Here is a 25,105-nt window from a genome sequence, read left to right as displayed (position 1 = left end):
TCACATTGCATCGTTGTCTCAACTGGTCAAAGTCTGCAGAGTGTGTACAGACCCAGTGACACACAATGAATGATAGGTTAAGGGGGAGACCAAGTCAGTGAGTCAGAAGAGGCCTGACTAGCCGTCACATCCGCTCTGAGTCAACCATGCTATCCACACCCTGATATCCAGGAAGTCAAGCAGCTTGAAATTGCGGTGAGTAACCAGCATCAGACACAGTGATAGTGTAAATATCGTCAGGGTTCAAAAGGCCCAAAGGATATCAGGAGGCTTGTCTCATGCTCTGCTACTATCAGTCTGTCACACACACACACACACACACACACACACACACACACACACACACACACACACACACACACACACACACACACACACACACACACACACACACACACACACACACACACACACACACACACACACACACACACACACCAGTTGATAAGGCAACATAGTGTAGACTAAAATTGTGAATTTAGAACCATTGGAAAGCACATGGGGTGCTCTCAGTGACATACAGTGCTTTCAGAAAGTACTCAGACCCCTTGCCTTTTTACATTTTGTTATGTTACAGCCTTATTCTAAAATTGATTAAATAGTTTTTTCCCCCCTCATAAATGTACACACAACACCCCATAATGACGAAGTAAAACAGGCATTTAGACATTTTTGCACATTTTGAAAAACAAAAAACTGAAATATCACATTTACATAAGTACTCAGACCCTTTACTCAGTACTTTGTTGAAGCACCTTTGGCAGCGATTACAGCCTCGAGTCTTCTTGGGTATTATGCTACAAGCTTGGCACACCTGTATTTGGGGAGTTTCTTCCATTCTTCTCTGTAGATCCTCTCAAGATCTGTCAGGTTGGATGGGGAGCGTCGCTGCACAGCTATTTTCAGGTCTCTTCAGAGATGTTCGATCAGGTTCAAGTCCGGGCTCTGGTTGGGCCACTCAAGGACATTCCTAGACTTGTCCAGAAGCCACTCCTGCATTGTCTTGGCTGTGTGCTCAGGGTCGTTGTCCTGTTGGAAGGTGAACCTTCGCCCCAGTCTGAGGTCCTGAGCGCTCTGGAGCAGGTTTTCATCAAGGATCTCTCTGTACTGTGCTCTGTTCATCTTTGCCTCGATCCTGACTAGTTTCCCAGTCCCTGCCACTGAAAAACATTCCCACAGCATGATGCTGCCACCACCATGCTTCACCGTAGGGATGGTGCCAAGTTTCCTCCAGACGTAACACTTGACATTCAGGCCAAAGAGTTCAATCTTGGTTTCATTAGACCAGAGAATGTTGTTTCTCATGGTCTGAGTCGTTTAGATGCCTTTTGGCAAACTCCAAACGGGCTGTTATGTGCCTTTTACTTCAATGCTGCTGACATTTTTTGGTACCCTTCCCCAGATCTGTGTCTCGACACAATCCTATCTCGGAGCTCTACGGACAATTCCTTCGACCTCATGGATTGGTTTTTCCTCTGACATGCACTGTCAACTGGTGGACCTTATATAGACAGGTGTACGCCTTTCCAAATCATGTCATATCAATTGAATTTACCACAGGTGGACTCCAATCACGTTGTAGAAACATCTCAAGGATGATCAATGGAAACAGGATGCACCTGAGCTCAATTTCGAGTCTCATAGCAAAGGGTCAAAATACTTCTGTAAATAAATACACTTGCAAACATTTCTATAAACCTGTTTTAGCTTTTTCAGTATGGGTTTTGTGTGTAGATTGATGAGGGAAAAAATAATTTAATCAAATTTAGAATAAGGCTGTAACGTAACAAAACGTGGAAAAAGTCAAGGGGTCTGAATACTTTCAGAATGCACTGTATTATGATAAGGGCTGATAAAATACTCCAGACGATTAACACTTGATAATGACGGTTCACAAACATACCAAAAAAAGATTGCAATTGTGATGATCACTGATAGCCGATACCATTAACATACATTACAGTTTTCTTCAATTGCGTTGGTGCGATTTTCACAAGTTGGAAAGTTCAAAACGCTTAGTACAAAACTCAAACCAGATAATCGAAAAGGCAGTTTTAAAACTCGAAGCACATTTTAAATTGACTAAGTACAACACACAAAAACATAGGTCATTTTTTTCACCAAACTTAAATCAGTGTTTCATCTAGAAATACGTTTCACATGATCCCCTCCAGGACATGGATGAGGCAATGATTCGCCATGCCAAAAGGTTTTTCTCCAGGTGCATGAACAATGAGGACATTTATTGCAATGTTGATGAGAACCTATGGCCAAATGCTCAAGACAGGCTTGAAGCAAACTAGTGGCTGCAAAACTTTGTTTCTTTCTTTCATTTTAATACAGTACACCTATGTTGTAATTACATCTGAACAATATATTTTTGCATCAATGAAAATTTGTAATAATCTCACCTTTGACCACATAGAAATTATAATTTTTGAGGGGGGGGTATATTTTGTATTTCACAGTAAACATATTTTTGGGATCAATGGTTGTTAGGTGAAAGATGTCGCCAAACAAAATGAATTCACAATAAAAAGGTTTTGAATAAGGTTTACCAGTTTGGAGTATTGTATTAAGTTTTGAAAATTCACCACATACTTGTGAAAATAGAACCAAAGCGATAACAAAAAAACTGTAACAGAACAAAAGCGTATCGGGAAAACCCATCTTTCATTGTCTGGTACAGCGTGATTCATCCACATCCACCACAAAGGGAATAGGGTGCCATTCGAGACACATTCAGTCTCACACGCAGGCGGCGTCTGGGTGGGATGTCCTTACCTGCTAACCCTGAGTTGAAGATGACAGTGGGGGATCCACAGCCGGGCAGCGGTGGGGCCATGGGGGGTGGAGGAGGGGGCGGGGGGGCAGACACCGCCATAGGGCCAGGGGGAGGCGGGGGCGGCGGGGGCGGCGGGGGAGGGGGAGGAGCGGCGAGGCCAGCCAATGGCCCATTTGGCACTGGAATAGAGGGAGTGAAATAGAGGAGAGGATGGACAAACAGGAGCAGAGGGAACAAGAGAGAGAAAGTAAGCGTGGAATTGAGATGACAGCATGCCAAGTGCTGTCTTCCATTGAGACTCAATCAGCAGAGTACAAACTCCTCTCGTGTGACTGCTCTGCACTCGCTTTCTCTCTCGGCTGGCTTCCCCAGCTCTGCCTCTGTGTCTGTTTTTGTTACAACTCAAATGCCAGAGCTGGAACAGCTTGGGCTAAAGGCATACCAGTACATTAAATTCCACTCAAGAAAATAGGACAGTAAAAATTAAAGGGCATGTTGTGAAACTAGCAACTAGCAGTCCAGACTGCTTCGCTACCATCTGTGACTGAACAGTAAGCTAAGCCGGGATTGGTCTGAACTCGGAATTCAACCTACCAGTCCCAGGCACAGGCGGTGGGGGAGGAGGAGGGGGCGGCGCGGGCATCCCCGGGATCCCATTCGACCCCATCGGGCTGACCGCACCCCCTTTATAGCCCCCTGGTACACCCTCAAATCCTGCCACCAGTGGGCCCCCGGGGGCGGGCGGCGAGGTTAGGATGGAGATGTCCCCGTCGCCCTTCTTCTGGATCTTCATGGTGCCCTGTTTCTCCAGCTCGTGGATCTTCTTCTCCAGGTTGCACTGCCTCTGGATGGCCTCGTCCTTCTCCTTCACCATCCGCCGCAGTGTGTGCACCTGCGAGTTGGCGTCCTTGTACACCTCCTGGGTGGGGGGAGGGGGGCAGGAAACAGACAGAGGTGTTACTGCATTGCACGCAGATCGGAGGATTATCAACCTGTGTCTGTCAACCATAGAATTGCATAAAGAATAAGTAGAATGGACACTGGCATCCTAGAAACATGACTAAAGAACCGTCCGTCTTGGTCGGGGGAACTTTACTTCTAGGATCTCTATGCCGTCAACGCTACTAACTCCTCTCCCCTACTGATTGAGGGAGTAGAGTGAGTAAAGTCTCAAGTCTCACCCGGACGACGTCGAGCTCCTTGTTGCGCGTCATCAGCTGTTTCTCCAGCTCCACGATCTTGGACATGGCCTCGTTCTCCGTGTCCTGCAGCTTCTCCGTCATCTGGGGGCGCAAAGGTCGACAAGGGGGGGGTTTCCGTCAGATCACATGACACGTATAACGCAGAGTGAGTGCTTGTAGTGAACGTGTCAATGAATAAATGCATGGAGAAATGGATGGATGCCAAGTCACTGAACGAGTGATTGAGGATTCAGATAGAAGGGACGGCCGGAGTGAGTTATCAAAAAGTCAATACGTAGGGTGGCAAAGAGTCTTCTGTAGGGAGTCAGAGTGTTATTGGATAGAGGCAGTACGTCTGTGTGTGGTTGTTGTTTCTTCTCACATGTGACATGTTCTCCTCCAGCTCCTCCACCCGCTCCAGCGCGGCATTCTTGGTCTCGGCGTCCTCCAGCAGGGCGCCCACGTCAAACACGTTGTCCAGGTAGGCTTGGATCTGCACCTGCAGCTTGTCACTCTCTGTGTGCTTCAGCTTCTACACACAGACACACAGACATTTACATTAGGTTTACATTTGGGAGACACTTTTATCCAGAACGAGAGATAGACAGACATGCATGCAGACCGATGGATATACAGACAAACAAACAGACAGACAGGTCTGAGGATGGACTGATTGGGCCAGTTTACTGAACACAGGGTCGCATCTCAAAGACAAGGATTGATTTTAGCTTCTTCTTCAAGGCGAGGGTTTATAGAATTAATTCATTTTCCAAACAGAGTATTGACCTTGTTTCAGAGTCTTGAGCTGAATAACTAAGTGCATTTTTTTTACTAGCATCTCAACATATTTCCTGTGATATATAGCAGGTTTGGGGCCAATTCCTCTTCAATTCTGTAAGTAAAAATAAATCCCAATTCCAATTCTCCTCGAGGCCTACCTAGACAAAAAAATGAAATGCTTCTCTGTGAGAAAAAAACATTGCAATTCTGTTTACTTCCTGAATTGACTGACTTGAAATGGAATTGACTCTAGGGCCTTTGCTGTGACCATATTACCACCACACTGGCAGTCATGAGTCATGACCACAGTAAAATTCCACGTGACTGTTATCTCCTTTTATGCCCTCTGGACATGTGTTGGGTAGTACCCAACTTGCTATGTACCATCAGGTCCTGACGGCCTGGTACTCAGGGCTCTATTGTCCCTCTGACATCAATGCAAATGCAATCACAATTCACATCAAACACTTGTCATCAAAACAGTATTGTGCTTTTAAAACTCCCCTCACTGTGATGATCATTTTGAAGAAAGAAGTTCAACAGCAGGTTGAAACTGAGTTTAAAACATGGTCCCTGTGGATGTTGTTTCAAAGTCTAACTCAACGAAATGGACAGCTGCTTTCTAAGGTGATGATTAATTCAAAACAACCATTAGAGTGGAAAAATGCACTTAGTTATTCAGCTCAAGACTCTGAAACAAGGTCAATACTCTGTTTGGAAAATGAACATTAGAGCTCATGCATATGAAGGTTTATGAGTCCAAGCCCCCAAAAAAGAACTGAATTCAAATGAGGATTGTTCCGTTATACAATACTTAGCCTACCCATATTACACATGGCAGAAAAACATAAAACAAAACTGATTTAGGATGTCTTTGGTACATAATTGGTCCAGCCTATACTCCAAAATTAAACAAATTAAAGTAATGGCCTTTGAGTGTGGACTGTATTATTATGCATACTGGATGGACTGGTTACCTTATGCTCCAAACCATCTATCCATGAGTCTGGGAGAGAACTTACAAACCCTAGACGATGCTATTGGCTCATTGATTGTGCAGGGCGACTTACAGTTGACCTACAATGAGTGATTTGAATTTGAATACCTTCGTAATAGTGATTTCTTTATATTTTCATAATTATTTGGGTGGCACATGACCTTTAACTATGCAGCATATCTCACCGCCATGCGTTTCCATCTCCTCCTCTCTCTCCTTTATTCCTGTCGCGTGCGTGCAGAGGGGCTGTCAACAGTTTAGTGAAATATGTTTTTTTTTGCGAGTATGTCCCTAAATTAAGCACTGGGTAGCTGCAAGAACGAGGTTGGAGAGCCCATGGCACACAGAGTTTGGGCGGAATATCACCTGTTGGGCAGCGAGAGCATTCTCCCCAAACAGTGGTTGACGCATGGAGGATATTTATTTCTCAGCTGCTCATATTAACCACATGCTCCGCTATAAAACCCAAGTAGCCTACAAAACAGACCGGCGGGAAAGCGCGCACCCTCCTCCCTTTTCACTATTCGAGTGCGTACAAATGACATGTGTTTTTCCCCTGCCCCTGTTCCTGCTCAGTCGATAATGGACCATTCTAAATCCAAACTCATTTGACATATTAGTAAAGACAAGATTTGAGAATAGTCTGATGGATGAAAACATGATCACTTGATGAGAGAACAGCTGTGCAGCCTGAGATGAAGGCCCGAGTGCAAGCTATATGTTTTGATTTCTAAGAGAGTATAAGGTGTTTCTTTCACAACTAAAGTTGCAAAATAACTCTAAATCTAGTTTATAGGACCTGTTTCAAATGATCACTTTTACGCTCAACATAACCACTTCATATGCGCACACTCGCCATAATGGGAAAAATATCCTTTCTATTTTATTCAACTAAGTTCTTACTATAAAATCATATAATATAAAATAATGGCAGAGGACTTATAAGCATATCTTGTCAGCTAAATGAACAAGCCTACAGCCTATGGCATGGAGCATAGCCAGATAATATACAGTAGGACAACTCATATTCTGTTCTTCGGAAATACATTTCCTTCATTTCATATTGTTTCTTTAGAGCTGACTAAATTAAATAATGGATCTATTGTGATGATGTACATTCAATTGATTTCTTAGACTTTTTTTTTTACATGTTGATGTTCCAAAGGTGCACATCAGCAGGCTTGTATGTGTGGAGGCCTGGAGATGCTAACCATGTTCATGTTAATTAACGGTCAATTACCATGAGACCCGGCTGAGAAAATGTCATGAGCGCCACAGCCCTATGTGACCCCAACTCAGGCTGGTATCCATCTACTTACATCTAGGTAGTCGTCCAGACAGAGCTTGGTGAAGTTGTACTGCAGGTGAACCCTGAAGTTCATGTCCTCTACCGAGTGGACCACGATGTTGATGAACTGCATACATGCCACCTATAGGGACCAACAAGCACAACCATCATGGGATATTTCACTGTACTGATACATCCATGGAATATAGGGTGCATCCCAAATCACACTCTATTCCATGTACTATTAAGGGAGGAGGGTGCCATTTGGGAAAAAGTCTTAATGTGTAAATGAGCATGAGTATGGAAATGATGTGGCTGCATTCGTCATGCTAAATGGGCAGATAAAGGAAGTCACTTCAGCCCGCATCCCAAATGGCACCCTAATCCCTATGCAGTGCACTACTTTTGACCAGTGCCCATTGGGCTCTGGTCAAAAGTAGTGCACTACATAGGGAATAGGGTGCCATTTGGGACACTTCCTCCGGGTTGAATGTACACAGTGGAGCGCCACAGAATCAGTGCATTCTTGTCACCCTGCTAATACTGTCTTAATGGACTTCCTTAAGAAGTCAACAGGGTGAGAGATGCCAGCCCTGTCTGACAAATCTGTTTGCTTTCGTGCTCGTGTCAAATGACTGGCCCTCTACCAAATGGCTCAGAACGGACTTGTGACACACACGGCCTATTCAAACACACAGGGCATCTGGTTGGCCTCTCATGCACACACGGCAGGCACGGACCAATGGGGAGCCTCAAAGCAGAGGCAGTGTGGCACATTGAGGAAAATAGATATTTTGCTGGCACACACACCATGCCGCCTCATCTAGTTCTATTAACACGTATTAGTAGGAATAGCGCGAATTCCTTATGTGTGGTTGGCTAGATATAGAAATAAATAGAAGTCAAGCAACAGGGTCTGGTTATAAAATGTGATTTCAGGATATGATGTAACCGAACAACTCATGGCTAGTCCAGTGGAAACGTTGTGTACCATAAAGTCAATGTTGTTGTCCATGTCCTTGAAGTGTTCCATTAGCTTCTCGAACCTCTGTGTCTCGGCACACACCTGCAAGAAAAAATCATCAATCATTTACTTTTAGCCGTGGACTCAAAAGGTGAGGAAAGGATTCTTTAAGTACCACTGTACTTAGAGCATCCAGATATAACGCTTTATGACTTGTTATAAATATGTATGAGTCTTAATAATTTGTTATAGCAAGGCTGTTATGTCTCTCTATGCATAACATTTTTCAGTTGTCTCAAACTGGCTGCTATTTTTATATTTAACCTTTATTTAACTAGACAAGTCAGTGAAGAACATATTCTTATTTACAATGACGGCCTGCCTTGTTCAGGGGCAGAACGACAGATTTTTTACCTTATCAGCTCGGGGATTCGATCTAGCAACCTTTCGGTTACTGGCCCAACGCTCTAACCACTAGGCTACTTACCTGAATTGTTATGAAATATGTGTAAGACATTATAAACGGGTCCAAGCCTCATAACTGTATCATAATGCATTATACATGGATGCTTCAACTTAAGTCTTACTGGATTTGCAATGCAGAATACTGTATTACCTTAGCGAGAGAAATGAAATGTTTCTGTCATAATCTCTGCCTTATATAAAACCCAGCCCTGTACTGTCTCCTCACTCCCGCCCATCACACTGAATCCTTCCCTGATAAAATATCAAGCAGAGCGCCAGCATGGTGAAACCTCCCCTGGCATAGGGCTGGCTTTGTAACACTCATGACCTATTTTCCCCCTCTGTGATTACCATATATACAGCACTGAAAGAGAGAGAGAGAGAGAGAAAGAAAGGAGGAAGGGAGAGAGAGAGAGCAGGAGAGGAAGAAAGAGAGAAAACAAGGAGGAAGGGAGAGAGAGAGAGCAGGAGAGGGAGAAAGAGAGAAAGAAAGGAGGAAGGGAGAGAGAGCGAGCGGGAGAAAGGGGAGAAAAGAGGGAGGGAGAGAGAGAGAGGAGAGAGCGAGGTTGGTAGGGGGAAGACAGAGAGACACCTCTGCAGTTCAGACATCGCTTAAAGGCAGGGAAGGGGAGACGTACAGACAGACAGACAGACAGACAGACAGACAGACAGACAGACAGACAGACAGACAGACAGACAGACAAAAGATAAAGAGCCAAGGAGAGGAGGAGAGGAAAGAGAGGAGAGGAGTGCATAAGCACAGCCCCTCCACACAATGCTCTGTGCCCCAGCCAGCACCCTGCCCCCCACTCCAAACACACTCCAAACAACCCCCTCTAACCCACAGGGCGGGGAGTCAAGAGCCCCCTAACAACAAGCTTCCCCATAGAGAGAAAGCAATGAGCACCATCTCAACTCAAGCAAGCCAGAATAACACTTGTTTTATATCAGTTGTATAATAGCATAAAACCTGAAAGAAAAGCGGGAAAAGAAAGCGCTGTTTTTATATTACAGTTTATATGACACATACTGCCAGCCAATAACGATTGTACAATGTGACCAATAAGAAAATCTAATAGTTATTTTGGAAGATTGCCGTTTCCACCACATATTAAGGGTCAATCGCTATCCATTGACTTTAATAGCGCAGCGACTCACATGGCTATGTCTCTACCTTCTGTTTAAGGGGGAGCGACTCTGAGCTTTAGAGTTGGCTAGTCCACCTCTAACAACAGTGAAATACAATAGAGAGTAATGCTCAATATTTTATTCTGGGTCTAAATATTGCATTAACTTCAGTCAGCCCAATTTTTCCAGAGCCGGCCTGCGAATTGGACTGTTGTACAGAGGGCCCCTCCAGAAGCCCAAATACTTTACACATACAAATGCAGACACACAGGGTCAGGGGTCGTATATATGTATCAAGCGTCTCAGAGTAGTGCTGATCTAGGATCAGTTTCCCCTTCTAGATCATACTGAATTGAAGATTAAATTGACTGGGGGACCTGATCCTGGACCAGCACTCCTACTCTGCTAAACTTGGTACATACGGCCCCTGATCAGGCTGTATTACATAGGTCTCACATAGGTTATTATATCTGTGAAATGCCTGCCGAATCACTAACAAACTGTTTTCTCTGTGGGTCTGAGAGGTCAGTGAACTGCCTTTCCGGGTGAGAGATGCCGAGCAACACGTCTATAGCCTTTGATACAGGCAGCGCTGCATTCCTAGATGCCATCCTCCACAGGAATTTACCAACCTCAGATCTGCTGTTGAGAACATTCCACTACTACACCACTCAATGCGTGAACTACACGGACTGACACCGCTTAGGTATAATAGCATAGCGCCATCTTCTTGCTCCGCGCATCCGCCGCACCGTACCTCCTTGAAGTTGTCGAACGCAGAGAGGATGATTTCGTGTCCTCCCCTGACGAGACACACGGCGGCCAGTAACTCCAACACGAGAGCTTTGGTTCTGGCAGGAGAAGAAAACAATGATGGGTTAACCTCGTGTGATGCCACTGCCAATGCAAACCCAGAGTGATGCCTAAGAAAGATCTAGGGCTGTTTCCCAAATGGCGCCCTATTCCCTTTCTAGTGCACGACTTTTAACCAGTGGTCCATGGACCCGGGCCCAAAGTAGTGCCCTATGAAGGGAATAGGGCGCCATCCGAGGTTACATAACGTGTCTTACCAGATCATGTTGCTGGATCAAACATGTCAATTCAATAGTACTATATGATAAACAGGTCTGTGGGTCTAATCCTGGGGATTAAACAAAAGGTATACAGAGCAGAGTGAATCCCTCAGCCATAATCCCTATGAGTGACGAGGTGGTGAAGTGGTACCGTGTACCGTTAGCTCATTCATTCAAAGGAAGGTATTCTGTTATTTTTATTCTATTCTATACACACACAAACACACACACACGCACGCACACACGCGCACAGTGTGCTAGTGGTGCCCTGATCTGCCTGCCGGGCTGTCTAGATGGCTGGCTGAATGAGTTTGCACTGGATGCTGGCTTTACACACACTTTGGACGGGGTGTTGAACGAGCATGTGCACTGGCTCTATCAGCAGTTGACAGAGCTGGAGCAGTTTTAAGGGGAGGTAGGCCTGTAGTGCTGATCTACGATCAGTTTAACCTTTTAGATCATAATGAAATACGATAATATATGGACTGGGAGAGCTGATCCTAAATCAGCACTACTCCTCGGAGACGCTTGAAAAATAAGCCCCCAGAGGAGCTGTTTAGCACCAGGCACTGGGGGCCATCCACCCAACAAGTCCATTTTACCTGGGATTCTTATTGTTGAGACTTAGTGCAATTTCATTCACAGCATGCGGGTGGGACATCACCATGTTGAAGCCGTACTGGGTCATCAAAGAGAGAGAGAGAGAGAGAGAGAGAGAGAGAGAGAGAGAGACAGAGAGAGAGAGAGACAGAGAGAGAGAGAGAGAGCCAGAGAGAGAGAGAGCCAGAGAGAGAGAGACCCAGAGAGAGAGAGAGCCAGAGAGAGAGACAGAGCGAGAGCGAGAGAGAGAGAGAGAGAGAGAGAGAGAGAGAGAGAGAGAGAGAGAGAGAGAGAGAGAGAGAGAGAGAGAGAGAGAGAGAGAGAAAAAGAAAGACAGCTCGTTAATAAACAGGGAGTGACCCGTTTACATAATAAAGGGAAACTTGAGAAATGATCTGTCGCGGTAAACATGGCAAACGAAATAATACAATTTGTCTGAGGATAGATGAGGGTGTGTGTCTATACTTCAACCCTCCATCTACGGCGGTTTTCCAAATGGCACCCTATTCGGAAAGTATTCAGACCCCTTGACTTTTTCTGCATTTTGTTACGTTACAGCCTTATTCTAAAATTGATTAAATCGTTTCCCCCCCTCATCAATCTACACACAATACCCCATAATGACAAAGCAAAAACAGGTTTTTATAAATGTTGGCACATTTATAAAAAATATTATAATAATGAAATATCTCATTTACATAAGTATTCAGACCCTTTAATCGGTACTTTGTTGAAGCACCTTTGGCAGTGATTACAGCCTCGAGTCTTCTTGGGTATGACACTACACAAGCTTGGCACACCTGTATTTGGGGAGTTTCTCCCATTCTTCTCTGCAGTTCCTCTCAAACAGGTCGTATATTTTCAGGTCTCTCCAGAGATGTTCGATCGGATTCAAGTCCGGGCTCTGGCTGGGCCACTCAAGGACATTCATAGACTTGTCTGGAAGCCACTCCTGCGTTGTCTTGGCTGTGTGTTTAGGATCGTTGTCCTGTTGGAAGGTGAACCTTCACCCCAGTCTGAGGTCCTGAGCGCTCTTGAGAAGGTTTTCATCAAGGATCTCTCTGTACTTTGCTCCGTTCATCAATCCCTCGATCCTGACTAGTCTCCCAGTCCCTGCCGCTGAAAAACATCCCTTACAGCATGATGCTGCCACCACCATGCTTCACCGTAGGGATGGTGCCAGGTTTCCTCCAGACATGACGCTTGGCATTCAGGCCAAGAGTTCAATCTTGGTTTCATCAGACCAGAAAATCTTGTCCTTTAGGTGCCTTTTGGCAAAATCGAAGTAGGCTGTCATGTGCCTTTTACTGAGGAGTGACTTCTGTCTGGCCACTCTACCATAAAGGCCTGATTTGTGGAGTGCTGCAGAGATGGTTGTCCTTCTGGAAGGTTCTACCATCTCCACAGAGAAGGTGTGAGCTCTGTTAGAGTGACCATTGGGTTCTTGGTAACCTCCCCGATCAAGGCCCTTCTCCCCCGATTGATCAGTTTGGCCAGGCGGCCAGCTCTAGGAAAAGTCTTAGTGGTTCCAAACTTCCTTCATTTAAGAATGATGGAGGCCACTGTGTTTTGGGGGACCTTGAATGCTCCAGAAATGTTTGGTGCCCTTCCTCAGATCTGTGCCTCGACACAATCTAGTCTTGGAGCTCTATGGACAATTCCTTTGACCTCATGGCTTGGTTTTTGTTCTGACATGCACAGACAGGTGTGTGCCTTTCCAAATCATGTCCAATCAATTGAATGTACCACAGGTGGACTCCAATCAAATTGTAGAAACATCTCAAGGAGGATCAATGGAAACAGGATGCACCTGAGCTCAATTTCGAGTCTAATAACAAAGGGTCTGAATACTTATGTAAATATGTAAAAAAAAATAATAATACATTTGCAAATAAAAATAAAAAACTGTTTTCACTTTGTCATTATGGGGTATTGTGTGTAGATTGATGAGGAAAAACAATAATTTAATACATTTTAAAATAAGGCTGTCAAGTAACAAAATGTGGATAAAGTCAAGGGGTCTGAATACTTTCCGAGATGCACTACATTTGATGAGAGCCCTATGGGACCCAATGTTATAGTGCCCTACTTTTGACCATAGCACTATGGGCCCTGGTCAAAAGTAGTGCACCAAATAGGGAATAGGGTGCCATTTAGGAGGCAGACTATGTATTGGGTTAGCATGGGGACTGGAGAGAGAGACTCTCACCTGGTAGTTCATGATGGCTCGCAGGCACATGATGCAGACGTGAACGTCATCCTTCTTACAGACCAGCCGGGAGTTCTTCAGAGTTCTCCGGCTCGGCAACGTGTTGCAACTGAAACATACGGACACAGGAGAGTTTTCACAGTAAGCACCATAGGTCTGATTCGATACAAACAAAGACGCAGCGCTTGGTGAACAAGAAAACATGTAATCTGTGAACTGTAGAAATCAAACTTGTTAGGACACAAAGAGTTGTGTAATCTACTGCCTTACTCAGAGGCCAAAGGGGAATTGAACTATCCCGCACAAAGATATCGCTTGCAGCTAGTACAACGGCAGCAAGTCATTTGCATGCATGGCGGCGACCAGGCCGGCTTTGTGGAGATAAAACGGCAAAGAGGGGAGCCTTTCCCGCTGACGCCTTTCTCACAATGAAAGGAGAGTGCTTGAGAGTGGGTGTGTGTGTGTGTTTGTTCAAGTGTGCGGGTGCATGTGTGTGTGCTACTGAACACGGTCCAGTACAGCACAGACCAGCTCTGTCCAGCCAGGGACATAAGACGTGATATTTTCAGCGCTGTCACAAGGCTCTAACTACTAGCAATGGTTCTGGGAAAAGGTTCCCTGAGGCTACCGATGCACACAAACACTGACTCATGTTAGCACCGATGCCTTAGGGCCAGTCTTCAGTCACGGCATTGGCAGAGTCTGTTGTCTAAACAATCTAGTAAACCACAGTAGATGATTGGTCTTCATTGTCAGACACGTCTCACCGGTTACATCAATGTGAGCTATTCAGCAAGCAGTTATGACGTCTGCGTGTAGTAAATGTAAAATAGCTAGAACAGTAAGTGGGTGCATGCCTGACTTTGTTTGTCTTTGTGCTTATGTGTGCTCTTTGTTCTATTTAGGTGCATGTGACAGACAAAACAAGTGTCCTCGCGTAAATGAGCTCGCTTCACGAGACGGTGACAGAATTGGAACGCTGCCTCACCCAGCAGGCGACGGCGGTGTTCTTCGAGAACTAAGCTCTTGTTTTTCTTTCCCCTCATTACACCAAACTATCTCCAGCCCTCAGCCTGCGACCAGGCAGCGGGGACAATAGGTAGAGTAACACATCTGAGGGAAAGGATCTATATCCCGAATGGCACCCTACTCCCTACATAGTGCACTACTTTTTTCACCAGGGCTCTGGTCAAACGTAGTGCACCACATTGGGAATAGGGTGCCATTCGGGATGCCGCCAGTGACTTGAGAGCACATTGTTTCTTAATCATACAGATGGAATGATGTGTGATGACTTGACTATGAGTAAAAGGAGACAGTCATTCACCCTGTTGCAATGTAGGCACGGTAGGCTTGCGTTGACAGGCCTGGTGGTGGTGTACCAACTTCCACCCAATGAAAGTTCCCCAAAGGCTTCGAGCTATGCTTTCATGGACGTTACTTCAACACTACAGCTACCTAGTCTAAGGCTGAGTCCCGAATGGCAGCCTATTCCTTGTACAGTGTACTACTTTTGACCAGGGCCAAATAGTACACTACACAGGGAACAGGGTGCCATTTGGGACACAATTACACTCTAAATTGTGTCTCACTACAGTACAACAACACGTTGACAAACACAACTATAAACTACAGTAGGCTAGTCTGAATAAGGAGATCTGGGAAAAAAAGAGAAGACATACCATCGTCCTTGAGAACACTTTGGGCATTTTAAAGAGCTTGGTGTCCTTCACGTGTGCAAGTGAGGTTTTCAGAAAAATACATCGAATTCTTAATATGACATCAGAAAAGTGACAACAATGATTGACTTGGAAGGGGTTACATTGTTACAACAAGGCTAAGTTTCTGTATGTTGGAAAAATGAATAAGTTCTAATATTGCTAATATTAATTACCTTGACTTGTCAGTCTGTGTTAGGAGGAAACTAAAGAATGTACAGAAGGGTTTGGTTTACATCCAATTACTAATTAAACAACTAGCAATATACAGAGGGGGCCAGAAACAATGCCAGTACAAACAGCCATTTGCTCTAAATGGGAACAGAAATCTAATTTCTACAGTAAGCACAATAGAGTTAGTAGCAGCAGGACAAATAGGCCTAACTTCCCCTCGCTCCCCTTCACACACTGGGACACAGCTTGGTAATGGAAGCAGGTAGTGTGTGTGTGTGTGTGTGTGTGTGTGTGTGTGTGTGTGTGTGTGTGTGTGTGTGTGTGTGTGTGTGTGTGTGTGTGTGTGTGTGTGTGTGTGTGTGTGTGTGTGTGTGTGCGTGTGCGTGTCAGGGTTTCTGTTAGCTGGTAAATACCGTCTTTTGGCCAATTTTTTTTATTTTATTAGGCCGATAAAAAAGAAATTGCTGTCCAAATTGCTGTGAGAAAAAAATAATTCCATTGTAAAATAGTGCTTTTTATTCATTGATGGAAATACCAGTGGATGTGCTCCAACGTCAAAGGCAAATATACTTCATAGGCTAATAAATCCTCAAGCTGCTGGGACATTAGCGTCGGATGTGTTTCTATTCTTACTCACGCAAAAGACTGGAGGTCTAAGGGACTTCAGCTAAGTGAACCCTGACTGGGCAAAATTGGTGAAGATTGTGCTGATTAGCTCTGTTTCCAGTGTGCCTGCCGAGAGGTGATTCTTTCTTCCAAAACAGAATGAAGACAGCCTCATGATCACGCCTTCTTAAGGACAAAGTAATGAGGCTGATGTGCGTCAAGCTGCTCCAAGGAGTTGGCTTCCCAACAGCAGCGGCTGTCTTTGAGCAGGCCAAGGTCCACCGCAAACGCAAGTAAATTAGAGGCAAATTATAGTGTTCGTCAGGCCCAGTCCTAGCACTTCTGCTGCCGCCCTAGGCCAGATCAACATATGCCGCCCGTGTCATGTATAGTATAAAGATTTGGAATGGATTGATAGACTAGAGGAGAGTAATGGTGTGTATCATGCGCAATTGGTGCATTTCAGTTGAACTTATTCAGTAGCGCTTGGAAACGAAAAATCGTCGCCGACTTTTCACATTACAATGTTGCAATCACTAGGCAGCCAACTGTCTATAGTAGGAAACAGAGTTGTTATCGATCACTTGGCAGCCAACTGTCTATAGTAGGAAACAGAGTTGTTATCGATCACTAGGCAGCCAACTGTCTATAGTAGGAAACAGAGTTGTTATCGATCACTAGGCAGCCAACTGTCTATAGTAGGAAACAGAGTTGTTATCGATCACTAGGCAGCCAACTGTCTATAGTAGGAAACAGAGTTGTTATCGATCACTAGGCAGCCAACTGTCTATAGTAGGAAACAGAGTTGTTATCGATCACTAGGCAGCCAACTGTCTATAGTAGGAAACAGAGTTGTTATCGATCACTTGGCAGCCAACTGTCTATAGTAGGAAACAGAGTTGTTATCGATCACTTGGCAGCCAACTGTCTATAGTAGGAAACAGAGTTGTTATCGATCACTAGGCAGCCAACTGTCTATAGTAGGAAACAGAGTTGTTATCGATCACTAGGCAGCCAACTGTCTATAGTAGGAAACAGAGTTGTTATCGATCACTTGGCAGCCAACTGTCTATAGTAGGAAACAGAGTTGTTATCGATCACTTGGCAGCCAACTGTCTATAGTAGGAAACAGAGTTGTTATCGATCACTAGGCAGCCAACTGTCTATAGTAGGAAACAGAGTTGTTATCGATCACTTGGCAGCCAACTGTCTATAGTAGGAAACAGAGTTGTTATCGATCACTTGGCAGCCAACTGTCTATAGTAGGAAACAGAGTTGTTATCGATCACTAGGCAGCCAACTGTCTATAGTAGGAAACAGAGTTGTTATCGATCACTAGGCAGCCAACTGTCTATAGTAGGAAACAGAGTTGTTATCGATCACTAGGCAGCCAACTGTCTATAGTAGGAAACAGAGTTGTTATCGATCACTAGGCAGCCAACTGTCTATAGTAGGAAACAGAGTTGTTATCGATCACTAGGCAGCCAACTGTCTATAGTAGGAAACAGAGTTGTTATCGATCACTTGGCAGCCAACTGTCTATAGTAGGAAACAGAGTTGTTATCGATCACTAGGCAGCCAACTGTCTATAGTAGGAAACAGAGTTGTTATCGATCACTAGGCAGCCAACTGTCTATAGTAGGAAACAGAGTTGTTATCGATCACTAGGCAGCCAACTGTCTATAGTAGGAAACAGAGTTGTTATCGATCACTTGGCAGCCAACTGTCTATAGTAGGAAACAGAGTTGTTATCGATCACTAGGCAGCCAACTGTCTATAGTAGGAAACAGAGTTGTTATCGATCACTTGGCAGCCAACTGTCTATAGTAGGAAACAGAGTTGTTATCGATCACTTGGCAGCCAACTGTCTATAGTAGGAAACAGAGTTGTTATCGATCACTTGGCAGCCAACTGTCTATAGTAGGAAACAGAGTTGTTATCGATCACTAGGCAGCCAACTGTCTATAGTAGGAAACAGAGTTGTTATCGATCACTAGGCAGCCAACTGTCTATAGTAGGAAACAGAGTTGTTATCGATCACTAGGCAGCCAACTGTCTATAGTAGGAAACAGAGTTGTTATCGATCACTTGGCAGCCAACTGTCTATAGTAGGAAACAGAGTTGTTATCGATCACTAGGCAGCCAACTGTCTATAGTAGGAAACAGAGTTGTTATCGATCACTAGGCAGCCAACTGTCTATAGTAGGAAACAGAGTTGTTATCGATCACTAGGCAGCCAACTGTCTATAGTAGGAAACAGAGTTGTTATCGATCACTAGGCAGCCAACTGTCTATAGTAGGAAACAGAGTTGTTATCGATCACTAGGCAGCCAACTGTCTATAGTAGGAAACAGAGTTGTTATCGATCACTTGGCAGCCAACTGTCTATAGTAGGAAACAGAGTTGTTATCGATCACTTGGCAGCCAACTGTCTATAGTAGGAAACAGAGTTGTTATCGATCACTTGGCAGCCAACTGTCTATAGTAGGAAACAGAGTTGTTATCGATCACTTGGCAGCCAACTGTCTATAGTAGGAAACAGAGTTGTTATCGATCACTTGGCAGCCAACTGTCTATAGTAGGAAACAGAGTTGTTATCGATCACTAGGCAGCCAACTGTCTATAGTAGGAAACAGAGTTGTTATCGATCACTAGGCAGCCAACTGTCTATAGTAGGAAACAGAGTTGTTATCGATCACTAGGCAGCCAACTGTCTATAGTAGGAAACAGAGTTGTTATCGATCACTTGGCAGCCAACTGTCTATAGTAGGAAACAGAGTTGTTATCGATCACTAGGCAGCCAACTGTCTATAGTAGGAAACAGAGTTGTTATCGATCACTAGGCAGCCAACTGTCTATAGTAGGAAACAGAGTTGTTATCGATCACTTGGCAGCCAACTGTCTATAGTAGGAAACAGAGTTGTTATCGATCACTTGGCAGCCAACTGTCTATAGTAGGAAACAGAGTTGTTATCGATCACTTGGCAGCCAACTGTCTATAGTAGGAAACAGAGTTGTTATCGATCACTAGGCAGCCAACTGTCTATAGTAGGAAACAGAGTTGTTATCGATCACTAGGCAGCCAACTGTCTATAGTAGGAAACAGAGTTGTTATCGATCACTTGGCAGCCAACTGTCTATAGTAGGAAACAGAGTTGTTATCGATCACTAGGCAGCCAACTGTCTATAGTAGGAAACAGAGTTGTTATCGATCACTTGGCAGCCAACTGTCTATAGTAGGAAACAGAGTTGTTATCGATCACTAGGCAGCCAACTGTCTATAGTAGGAAACAGAGTTGTTATCGATCACTAGGCAGCCAACTGTCTATAGTAGGAAACAGAGTTGTTATCGATCACTTGGCAGCCAACTGTCTATAGTAGGAAACAGAGTTGTTATCGATCACTAGGCAGCCAACTGTCTATAGTAGGAAACAGAGTTGTCAATAAGAGTTATAAGCCACGTATATCACACATGACACGAGTCTCGACCCCACAATAGTTCAAATTACAATAAACATAACATTTAGTAACATCATCCAGTAGAACTGTAAAAAGAGTGAGATATAATTTGAGCTTTGGAAACAAGTGCTTTTGTAAATGTATGGCGCGGGCCTCGTCTCACAGGAGCATTGTAAACCTCATTTTGTTTATTAATATCAAATTTGATTGTCCAACATGATAATTTCTTCATTTTGTGGCTGACTAGAGTGTACTTTTTACACTGCTGTGTTGCTGAATCGCGGTGGGAATGGGGAGTGGGGCGGGCCAGCTCGGTCATGGCTAGAAGGGATCCAGCTTGTCAAAAGTACACTGAACAAAAATATAAACACAACATGTTGGTTCCATGTTTCATGAGCTGAAATAAAAGACCCCAGAAATACACACAAAAAGCATATTTCTCTCAAATGTTGTGCACAAATTTGTTTACATCCCTATTAGTGAGAATTTCTCCTTCGCCAAGATGACACCTGACAGGTGTGACATATCAAGAAGCTGATTAAACAGCATGATCATTATAGCCAGCAGCATACCACCCTGCATACCACTGCTGGCTTGCTTCTGAAGCTAAGCAGGGTTGGTCCTGGTCAGTCCTTGGATGGGAGACCAGATGCTGCTGGAAGTGGTGTTGGAGGGCCAGTAGGAGGCACTCTTTCCTCTGGTCTAAACAAAGATCCCAATGCCCCAGGGCAGTGATTGGGGACACTGCTCTGTGTAGGGTGCTGTCTTTCGGATGGGACGTTAAACGGGTGTCCTGACTCTCTGAGGTCATTAAAGATCCCATGGCACTTATCGTAAGAGTAGGGGTGTTAACCCCGGTGTCCTGGCTAAATTCCCAATCTGGCCCTCAACCATCACGGTCACCTAATAATCCCCAGTTTACAATTGGCTTATTCATCCCCCTCCTCTCCCCTGTAACTATTCCCCAGGTCGTTGCTGCAAATGAGAATGTGTTCTCAGTCAACTTACCTGGTAAAATAACGGATAAATTAAAAATTAAAAAAAATACACAGGTGCACCTTGTGCTGGGGACAATAAAAGGCCAATTTAAAATGTGCAGTTTGTCACACAATGCCACAGATGTCTCAAGTTTTGAGGGAGCATGCAATTGGCATGCTGACAGCAGGAATGTCCACCAGAGCTGTTGTGTAGAACATAATGTCCCAGTTCTTCCATGCCCTGCATACTCACCAGACATGTCACCCATTGAGCTTGTTTGGGATGCTCAGGATTGACGTGTACAACAGCGTGTTCCATTTCCCGCCAATATCCAACAATGTTGCACAGCCATTGAAGAGGAGTGGGAGAACATTCCACAGGCCACAATAAACAGCCTGATCAACTCTATCTGAAGGAGATCTGTTGCGCTGCATGAGGCAAAATGGTGGTCACACCAGATACTGACCGTTTCAGATCCACGCCATAAATTAGGGCCTAATGAATTTATTTCAATAAATCTGAGTAAAATCTTTGAAATTGTTGCATGTTGCGTTTATATTTTTGTTCAGTATCAATTTTTCTTCTTGCTAACCCTAACACTTTTCCTAACCTAAATCTCCTAACCTGCTATGTTAATTCTCCTAACCTGCTGATAAATTAAATCAGAGAGGCCTTGATTGTATTTGAAAACAGCTGTGTTCGGTTATTTATTAATTACAATTTTATACAAATAGCCTATAGGACAGGTCGTTGGCAAATTACATTATACAAATATTATATTTTGAAGTCTTGTAGGAGACTAGTTCCTCTAGGTACATTTTTGTATTTATTTTTATTATGATATTCATTTTTGATTTATACAAGGGATGAAGACGCAACGGGCAATGTTTTTCAATAAAAACTGTCATTTTGGTTTAAGAGCATCATTCTATTTTATATTATGAAAACTTTACAGGCTAATTCCTATTCCGTTAAGATGAATTACAATAATCTAAATGGGATTTTGAGCACCGTGGGTGGACGCCATAATGCGTTACGCACCCAATGCATATGAACGTCGGGTACATTTCTCAAATGTCCGGTAAAATAAAACCTTGCCAGTCACGTTGTCCGGCGCCAAATTGTCCTGACGGAAACCCTGGTATGTGTGTGTGTGAATGCGTGTGTGCGCACATGTTCGTGCGAGTGTGTGTGGCAGGTAGGTAGGTAGGGGAGCCAGGGGGGTTGAGGTGGGGGGTGGGGGGGGCGCGAGGGGGTGCTGCAGGCATCTAGAACTATCAGACAGCACCATGAGCGACACCTTAAGTAGACCTGCCTGCTGCTGCTGAAGAGTGGAGCACAGAGCAGGAAACTAAAGGACGAAGGCCAGGACAGAACACCAGTCAACATCACAGCTGTCACTGTCACCTTCATACAGCTCACGTTCACATACAGCACATCGTTTTTTCCCCTCATCAATCTACACACAATACACCATAATGTCAAAGCAAAAAAAGTGTTTTAGATTTTTCTGTGTGCAAATTAATCAAATAAAATGAACAGAAATATCACATTTACATAAGTATTCAGACCCTTTACTCAGTACTTTGTTGAAGCACCTTTGGCAGCGATTACAGCCTCGAGTCTTCTTCGGTATGACACTACAAGCTTGGCACACCTGTATTTGGGGAGTTTCTCCCATTCTTCAATGAAAATCCTCTCAAGCTCTGTCAGGTTGGATGGGAAGCATCGCTGCACAGCTATTTCCAGAGATGTTTCATCAGGTTCAAGTCCGGGCTCTGGCTGGGCCACTCAAGGATATTCAGAGACTTGTCCCGAAGCCACTCCAGCGTTGTCTTGACTGTGTGTTTAAGGTTGTTGTCCTGTTAGAAGGTGAACCTTCACCCAAGTCTGAGGTCCTGAGAGCTCTGGAGCAGGTTTTAATCAAGGATCTTGCTGTACTTCGCTCCATTCATCTTTCCCTTGATCCTGACTAGTCTCCCAGTCCCTGCTGCTGAAAAACATCCCCTACAGCATGATGCTGCCACCACCATGCTTCACCGTAGGGATGGTGCCTGGTTTCCTTCAGATGTGACGCTTGGCATTCAGGCCAAAGAGTTCAATCTCGGTGTCATCAGACGAGATAATCTTGTTTCTCATGTTCTCAGTCCAGTGTCTTTTGTCAAACTCCAAGCGGGCTGTCATGTGCCTTTTACTGAGGAGTGGCTTCCGTCTGGCCACTCTACCATAAAGGCCTGATTGGTGGAGTGCTGCAGAGATGGTTGTCCTTCTCGAAGGTTCTCCCATCTCCTCAGAGGAACTCTGGAGCTCTGTCAGAGTGACCATTGGGTTCTTGGTCACCTCTCTGACCAAGGCCCTTGCTCATTTTAGCCGGGCGGCCAGCTCTAGGAAGAGTCTTGGTGGTTCCAATGGAGGCCACTGTGTACTTGGGGACCTTCAATGCTGCAGAAATGTTTTGGTACCCTTCCCCAGATCTGTGCCTCAACACAATCCTGTCTCAGAGCTCTACGGACAATTCCTTTGACTGCATGGTTTGGTTTTTGCTCTGACATGCACTGTCAACTGTGGGACCTTATATAGACAGGTGTGTGCCTTTCCAAATCATGTCCAATCAATTGAATTTACCACAGGTGGACTCCAATCAAGTTGTAGAAACATCAAGGATGATCAATGGAAACAGATGCACCTGAGCTCAATTTCGAGTCTCATAGCAAAGGGTCTGAATACTTATATAAATAAGGTATCTGCTAAAATGTCTAAAAACACGTTTTCACTGTCATTATGGGATATTTTGTATAGATTGATGAGGAAAAAACATAATTTAATCCATTTTAGTATAAGGCTGTAACGTAACAAAACGTGGAAAAGAGGAAGGGGTCTGAATACTTTCAGAATGCACTGTATAGTGCCACTTAAATGGCACCCTAGTGCACTACTACAGAAGTAGTGCACTATATAGGTAATAGGGTGCCATTTGGGACACACACACTAGCCTCAGTCTCAGTCTCCTATAGGATCTTTAATTTGATCTAAACTCTGGTAGACAGGAATATTAACACTGTAGCCCCACAGCCCCTTGTACATACGTGCCAGCACACTGGATGCATCCCAAATGGCACCCTATTACCTATCAAAGTTTTGCACTATACAGGGAATAGGGTGACATTTGGGACACAAACACTAGCCTTACAGAAGAAGCTCATGAGTAGTGAGTTGAGATTAATTGAAAATTAATGTAGCTTAATCCACCATATGTGAATTAGGATAGTGTTGGGATCAGCGGAGGCTGGTGGGAGGAACTCTAGGAGGATGGGCTCATTGTAACGACTGGAATGGAATAAATGGAAGGATGTCAAACGTGGTTTCCATTTGATTGATGTGTTTGACACCGTTCCATCGATTCCATTCCAGCCATTACAATGAGCCCGTCCTCCTGTAGCTCCTCCCACCAGCCGCCTCTGGTTGGGATTGACACGTGAAACATGGTGAGAATTGTTTCCTTTGTGCAACGGTTCTCGTAAAACCTGTGAGTTACCCACAGTCAGACAGAAGGATTAGCCGTCTATGTGAGAAGTCAATGGGAATAACACCCTGGCACATCATTGAAACGACAGCAGGGATTAACACACACAGTCAGAAATAGGCATAATTGGATGAACCTGGTTTAACGTAAGCAGGGGGACATTTTCAATGTTCAATGTTGGCCCAATTATTAAAAAAAAATGTGTATCATTCGTATCATATTCATCACATAACATATCATATTTGTAAAAATATTGTTGAAAATGGGGAATTCCGGCTTTTTCAATAGCTATGAAAACCCCATTGTCAGCAATGTGAGGTAGAGATATCATAATCCATAACATTTCATGTGATGTCTGAAAAGGTCGTTTGTTGTGGTCATGAGGCCCTGAAGGCTTTAAATGGCTTAAGACACGTTTCAGTCTGGCACGGATTTGCAGGATAGAGGATGGGGGGGGGGTTGTTTTCCATGGATACGTTCCAAATGGCACCCTATTCCCTATGTAGTGAACTTTTTTTTTACCAGGGCCCATAGGGAATCCCATAGGGCTCTGGGCAAAAGCACTATCTAAGGAATAGGGTGCCATTTGGAACGTATCCATGGAAAACAAATCCACCCCATCCTCCATCCTGCCAATCCGTGCCAGACTGAAACGTGTCTTAAGCCATTTAAAGCCTTCAGGACCTCATGACCACAACAAATGACCTTTTCAGACATCACATGAAATGTGTGCGCTTTCAGAACCGTCAAATACAACCATGTGACGATCCTCCCACTCTCTCTGCCGAATTCTTTCTCTTTGCTCTTGTTTTCCTTATTAGGATGTCGGTGGGCGGAGCCGGGAGGGTCGTCAGCGAAATGGGACACACCTGGGCCTGGGTGTGTCCCGGGATAAATACACCTCTTCCCCATTCGTTGAGGAGACTCTCTCCATGCAGACACACTGTTAGATTTTGGTTGTGGCATTTTTGTGGTTGTTTTGTTTGTTTGCTTTGGCACCTTTCAATACCCATCATTATCACATTTATGCACGTGAACACTCACTTACACTACTGATTACTGACTACACACACCACTGTTAATTGTCTTTACGTTAATTCAGTTAATAAATATATTTTTGTTATTCCTTATCTCCACATTGTCTCCCTTTTTGTTACGGACTTCGCGCCGGTTCGTG

At 44.3% G+C, this 25,105-nt stretch overlaps 1 protein-coding gene and 1 long non-coding RNA gene across 10 annotated transcripts in view; one reads left to right on the top strand and one right to left on the bottom strand.

Moving 5' to 3' along the window:
• The window catches only part of LOC139538419 (formin-like protein 2), a 95,172-nt gene that overhangs the window by 15,138 nt on the left and 54,929 nt on the right, over nt 1-25,105 (bottom strand). For all 9 annotated transcript variants that reach the window (XR_011667737.1, XM_071340422.1, XM_071340417.1 and 6 more), the window contains exons 7-15: nt 13,471-13,579; nt 11,264-11,340; nt 10,346-10,439; nt 8,023-8,097; nt 7,063-7,173; nt 4,349-4,498; nt 3,967-4,068; nt 3,380-3,704; nt 2,785-2,964 (exon numbers count right to left, since the gene is read on the bottom strand). Coding sequence is in view for 8 of the 9 variants with exons in the window: in XM_071340422.1 (XP_071196523.1) it covers nt 2,785-2,964; nt 3,380-3,704; nt 3,967-4,068; nt 4,349-4,498; nt 7,063-7,173; nt 8,023-8,097; nt 10,346-10,439; nt 11,264-11,340; nt 13,471-13,579 (1,223 nt within the window). In the remaining variant the exon portion in view is untranslated. The remainder of the gene's footprint in view (nt 1-2,784; nt 2,965-3,379; nt 3,705-3,966; nt 4,069-4,348; nt 4,499-7,062; nt 7,174-8,022; nt 8,098-10,345; nt 10,440-11,263; nt 11,341-13,470; nt 13,580-25,105) is intronic.
• LOC139538422 (uncharacterized) lies at nt 51-25,058 on the top strand. Its single transcript, XR_011667738.1, has 3 exons — nt 51-195; nt 4,370-4,447; nt 24,750-25,058. It is a non-coding gene; the product is annotated as an uncharacterized lncRNA (long non-coding RNA).

Source organism: Salvelinus alpinus, chromosome 14 (genome assembly GCF_045679555.1).
Source record: "Salvelinus alpinus chromosome 14, SLU_Salpinus.1, whole genome shotgun sequence".
In the NCBI taxonomy this organism is placed as follows: domain Eukaryota; kingdom Metazoa; phylum Chordata; class Actinopteri; order Salmoniformes; family Salmonidae; genus Salvelinus; species Salvelinus alpinus.
The sequence above is the reverse complement of the archived record's forward strand: the minus strand, read 5'-3'. Positions and strand labels throughout refer to the sequence as shown.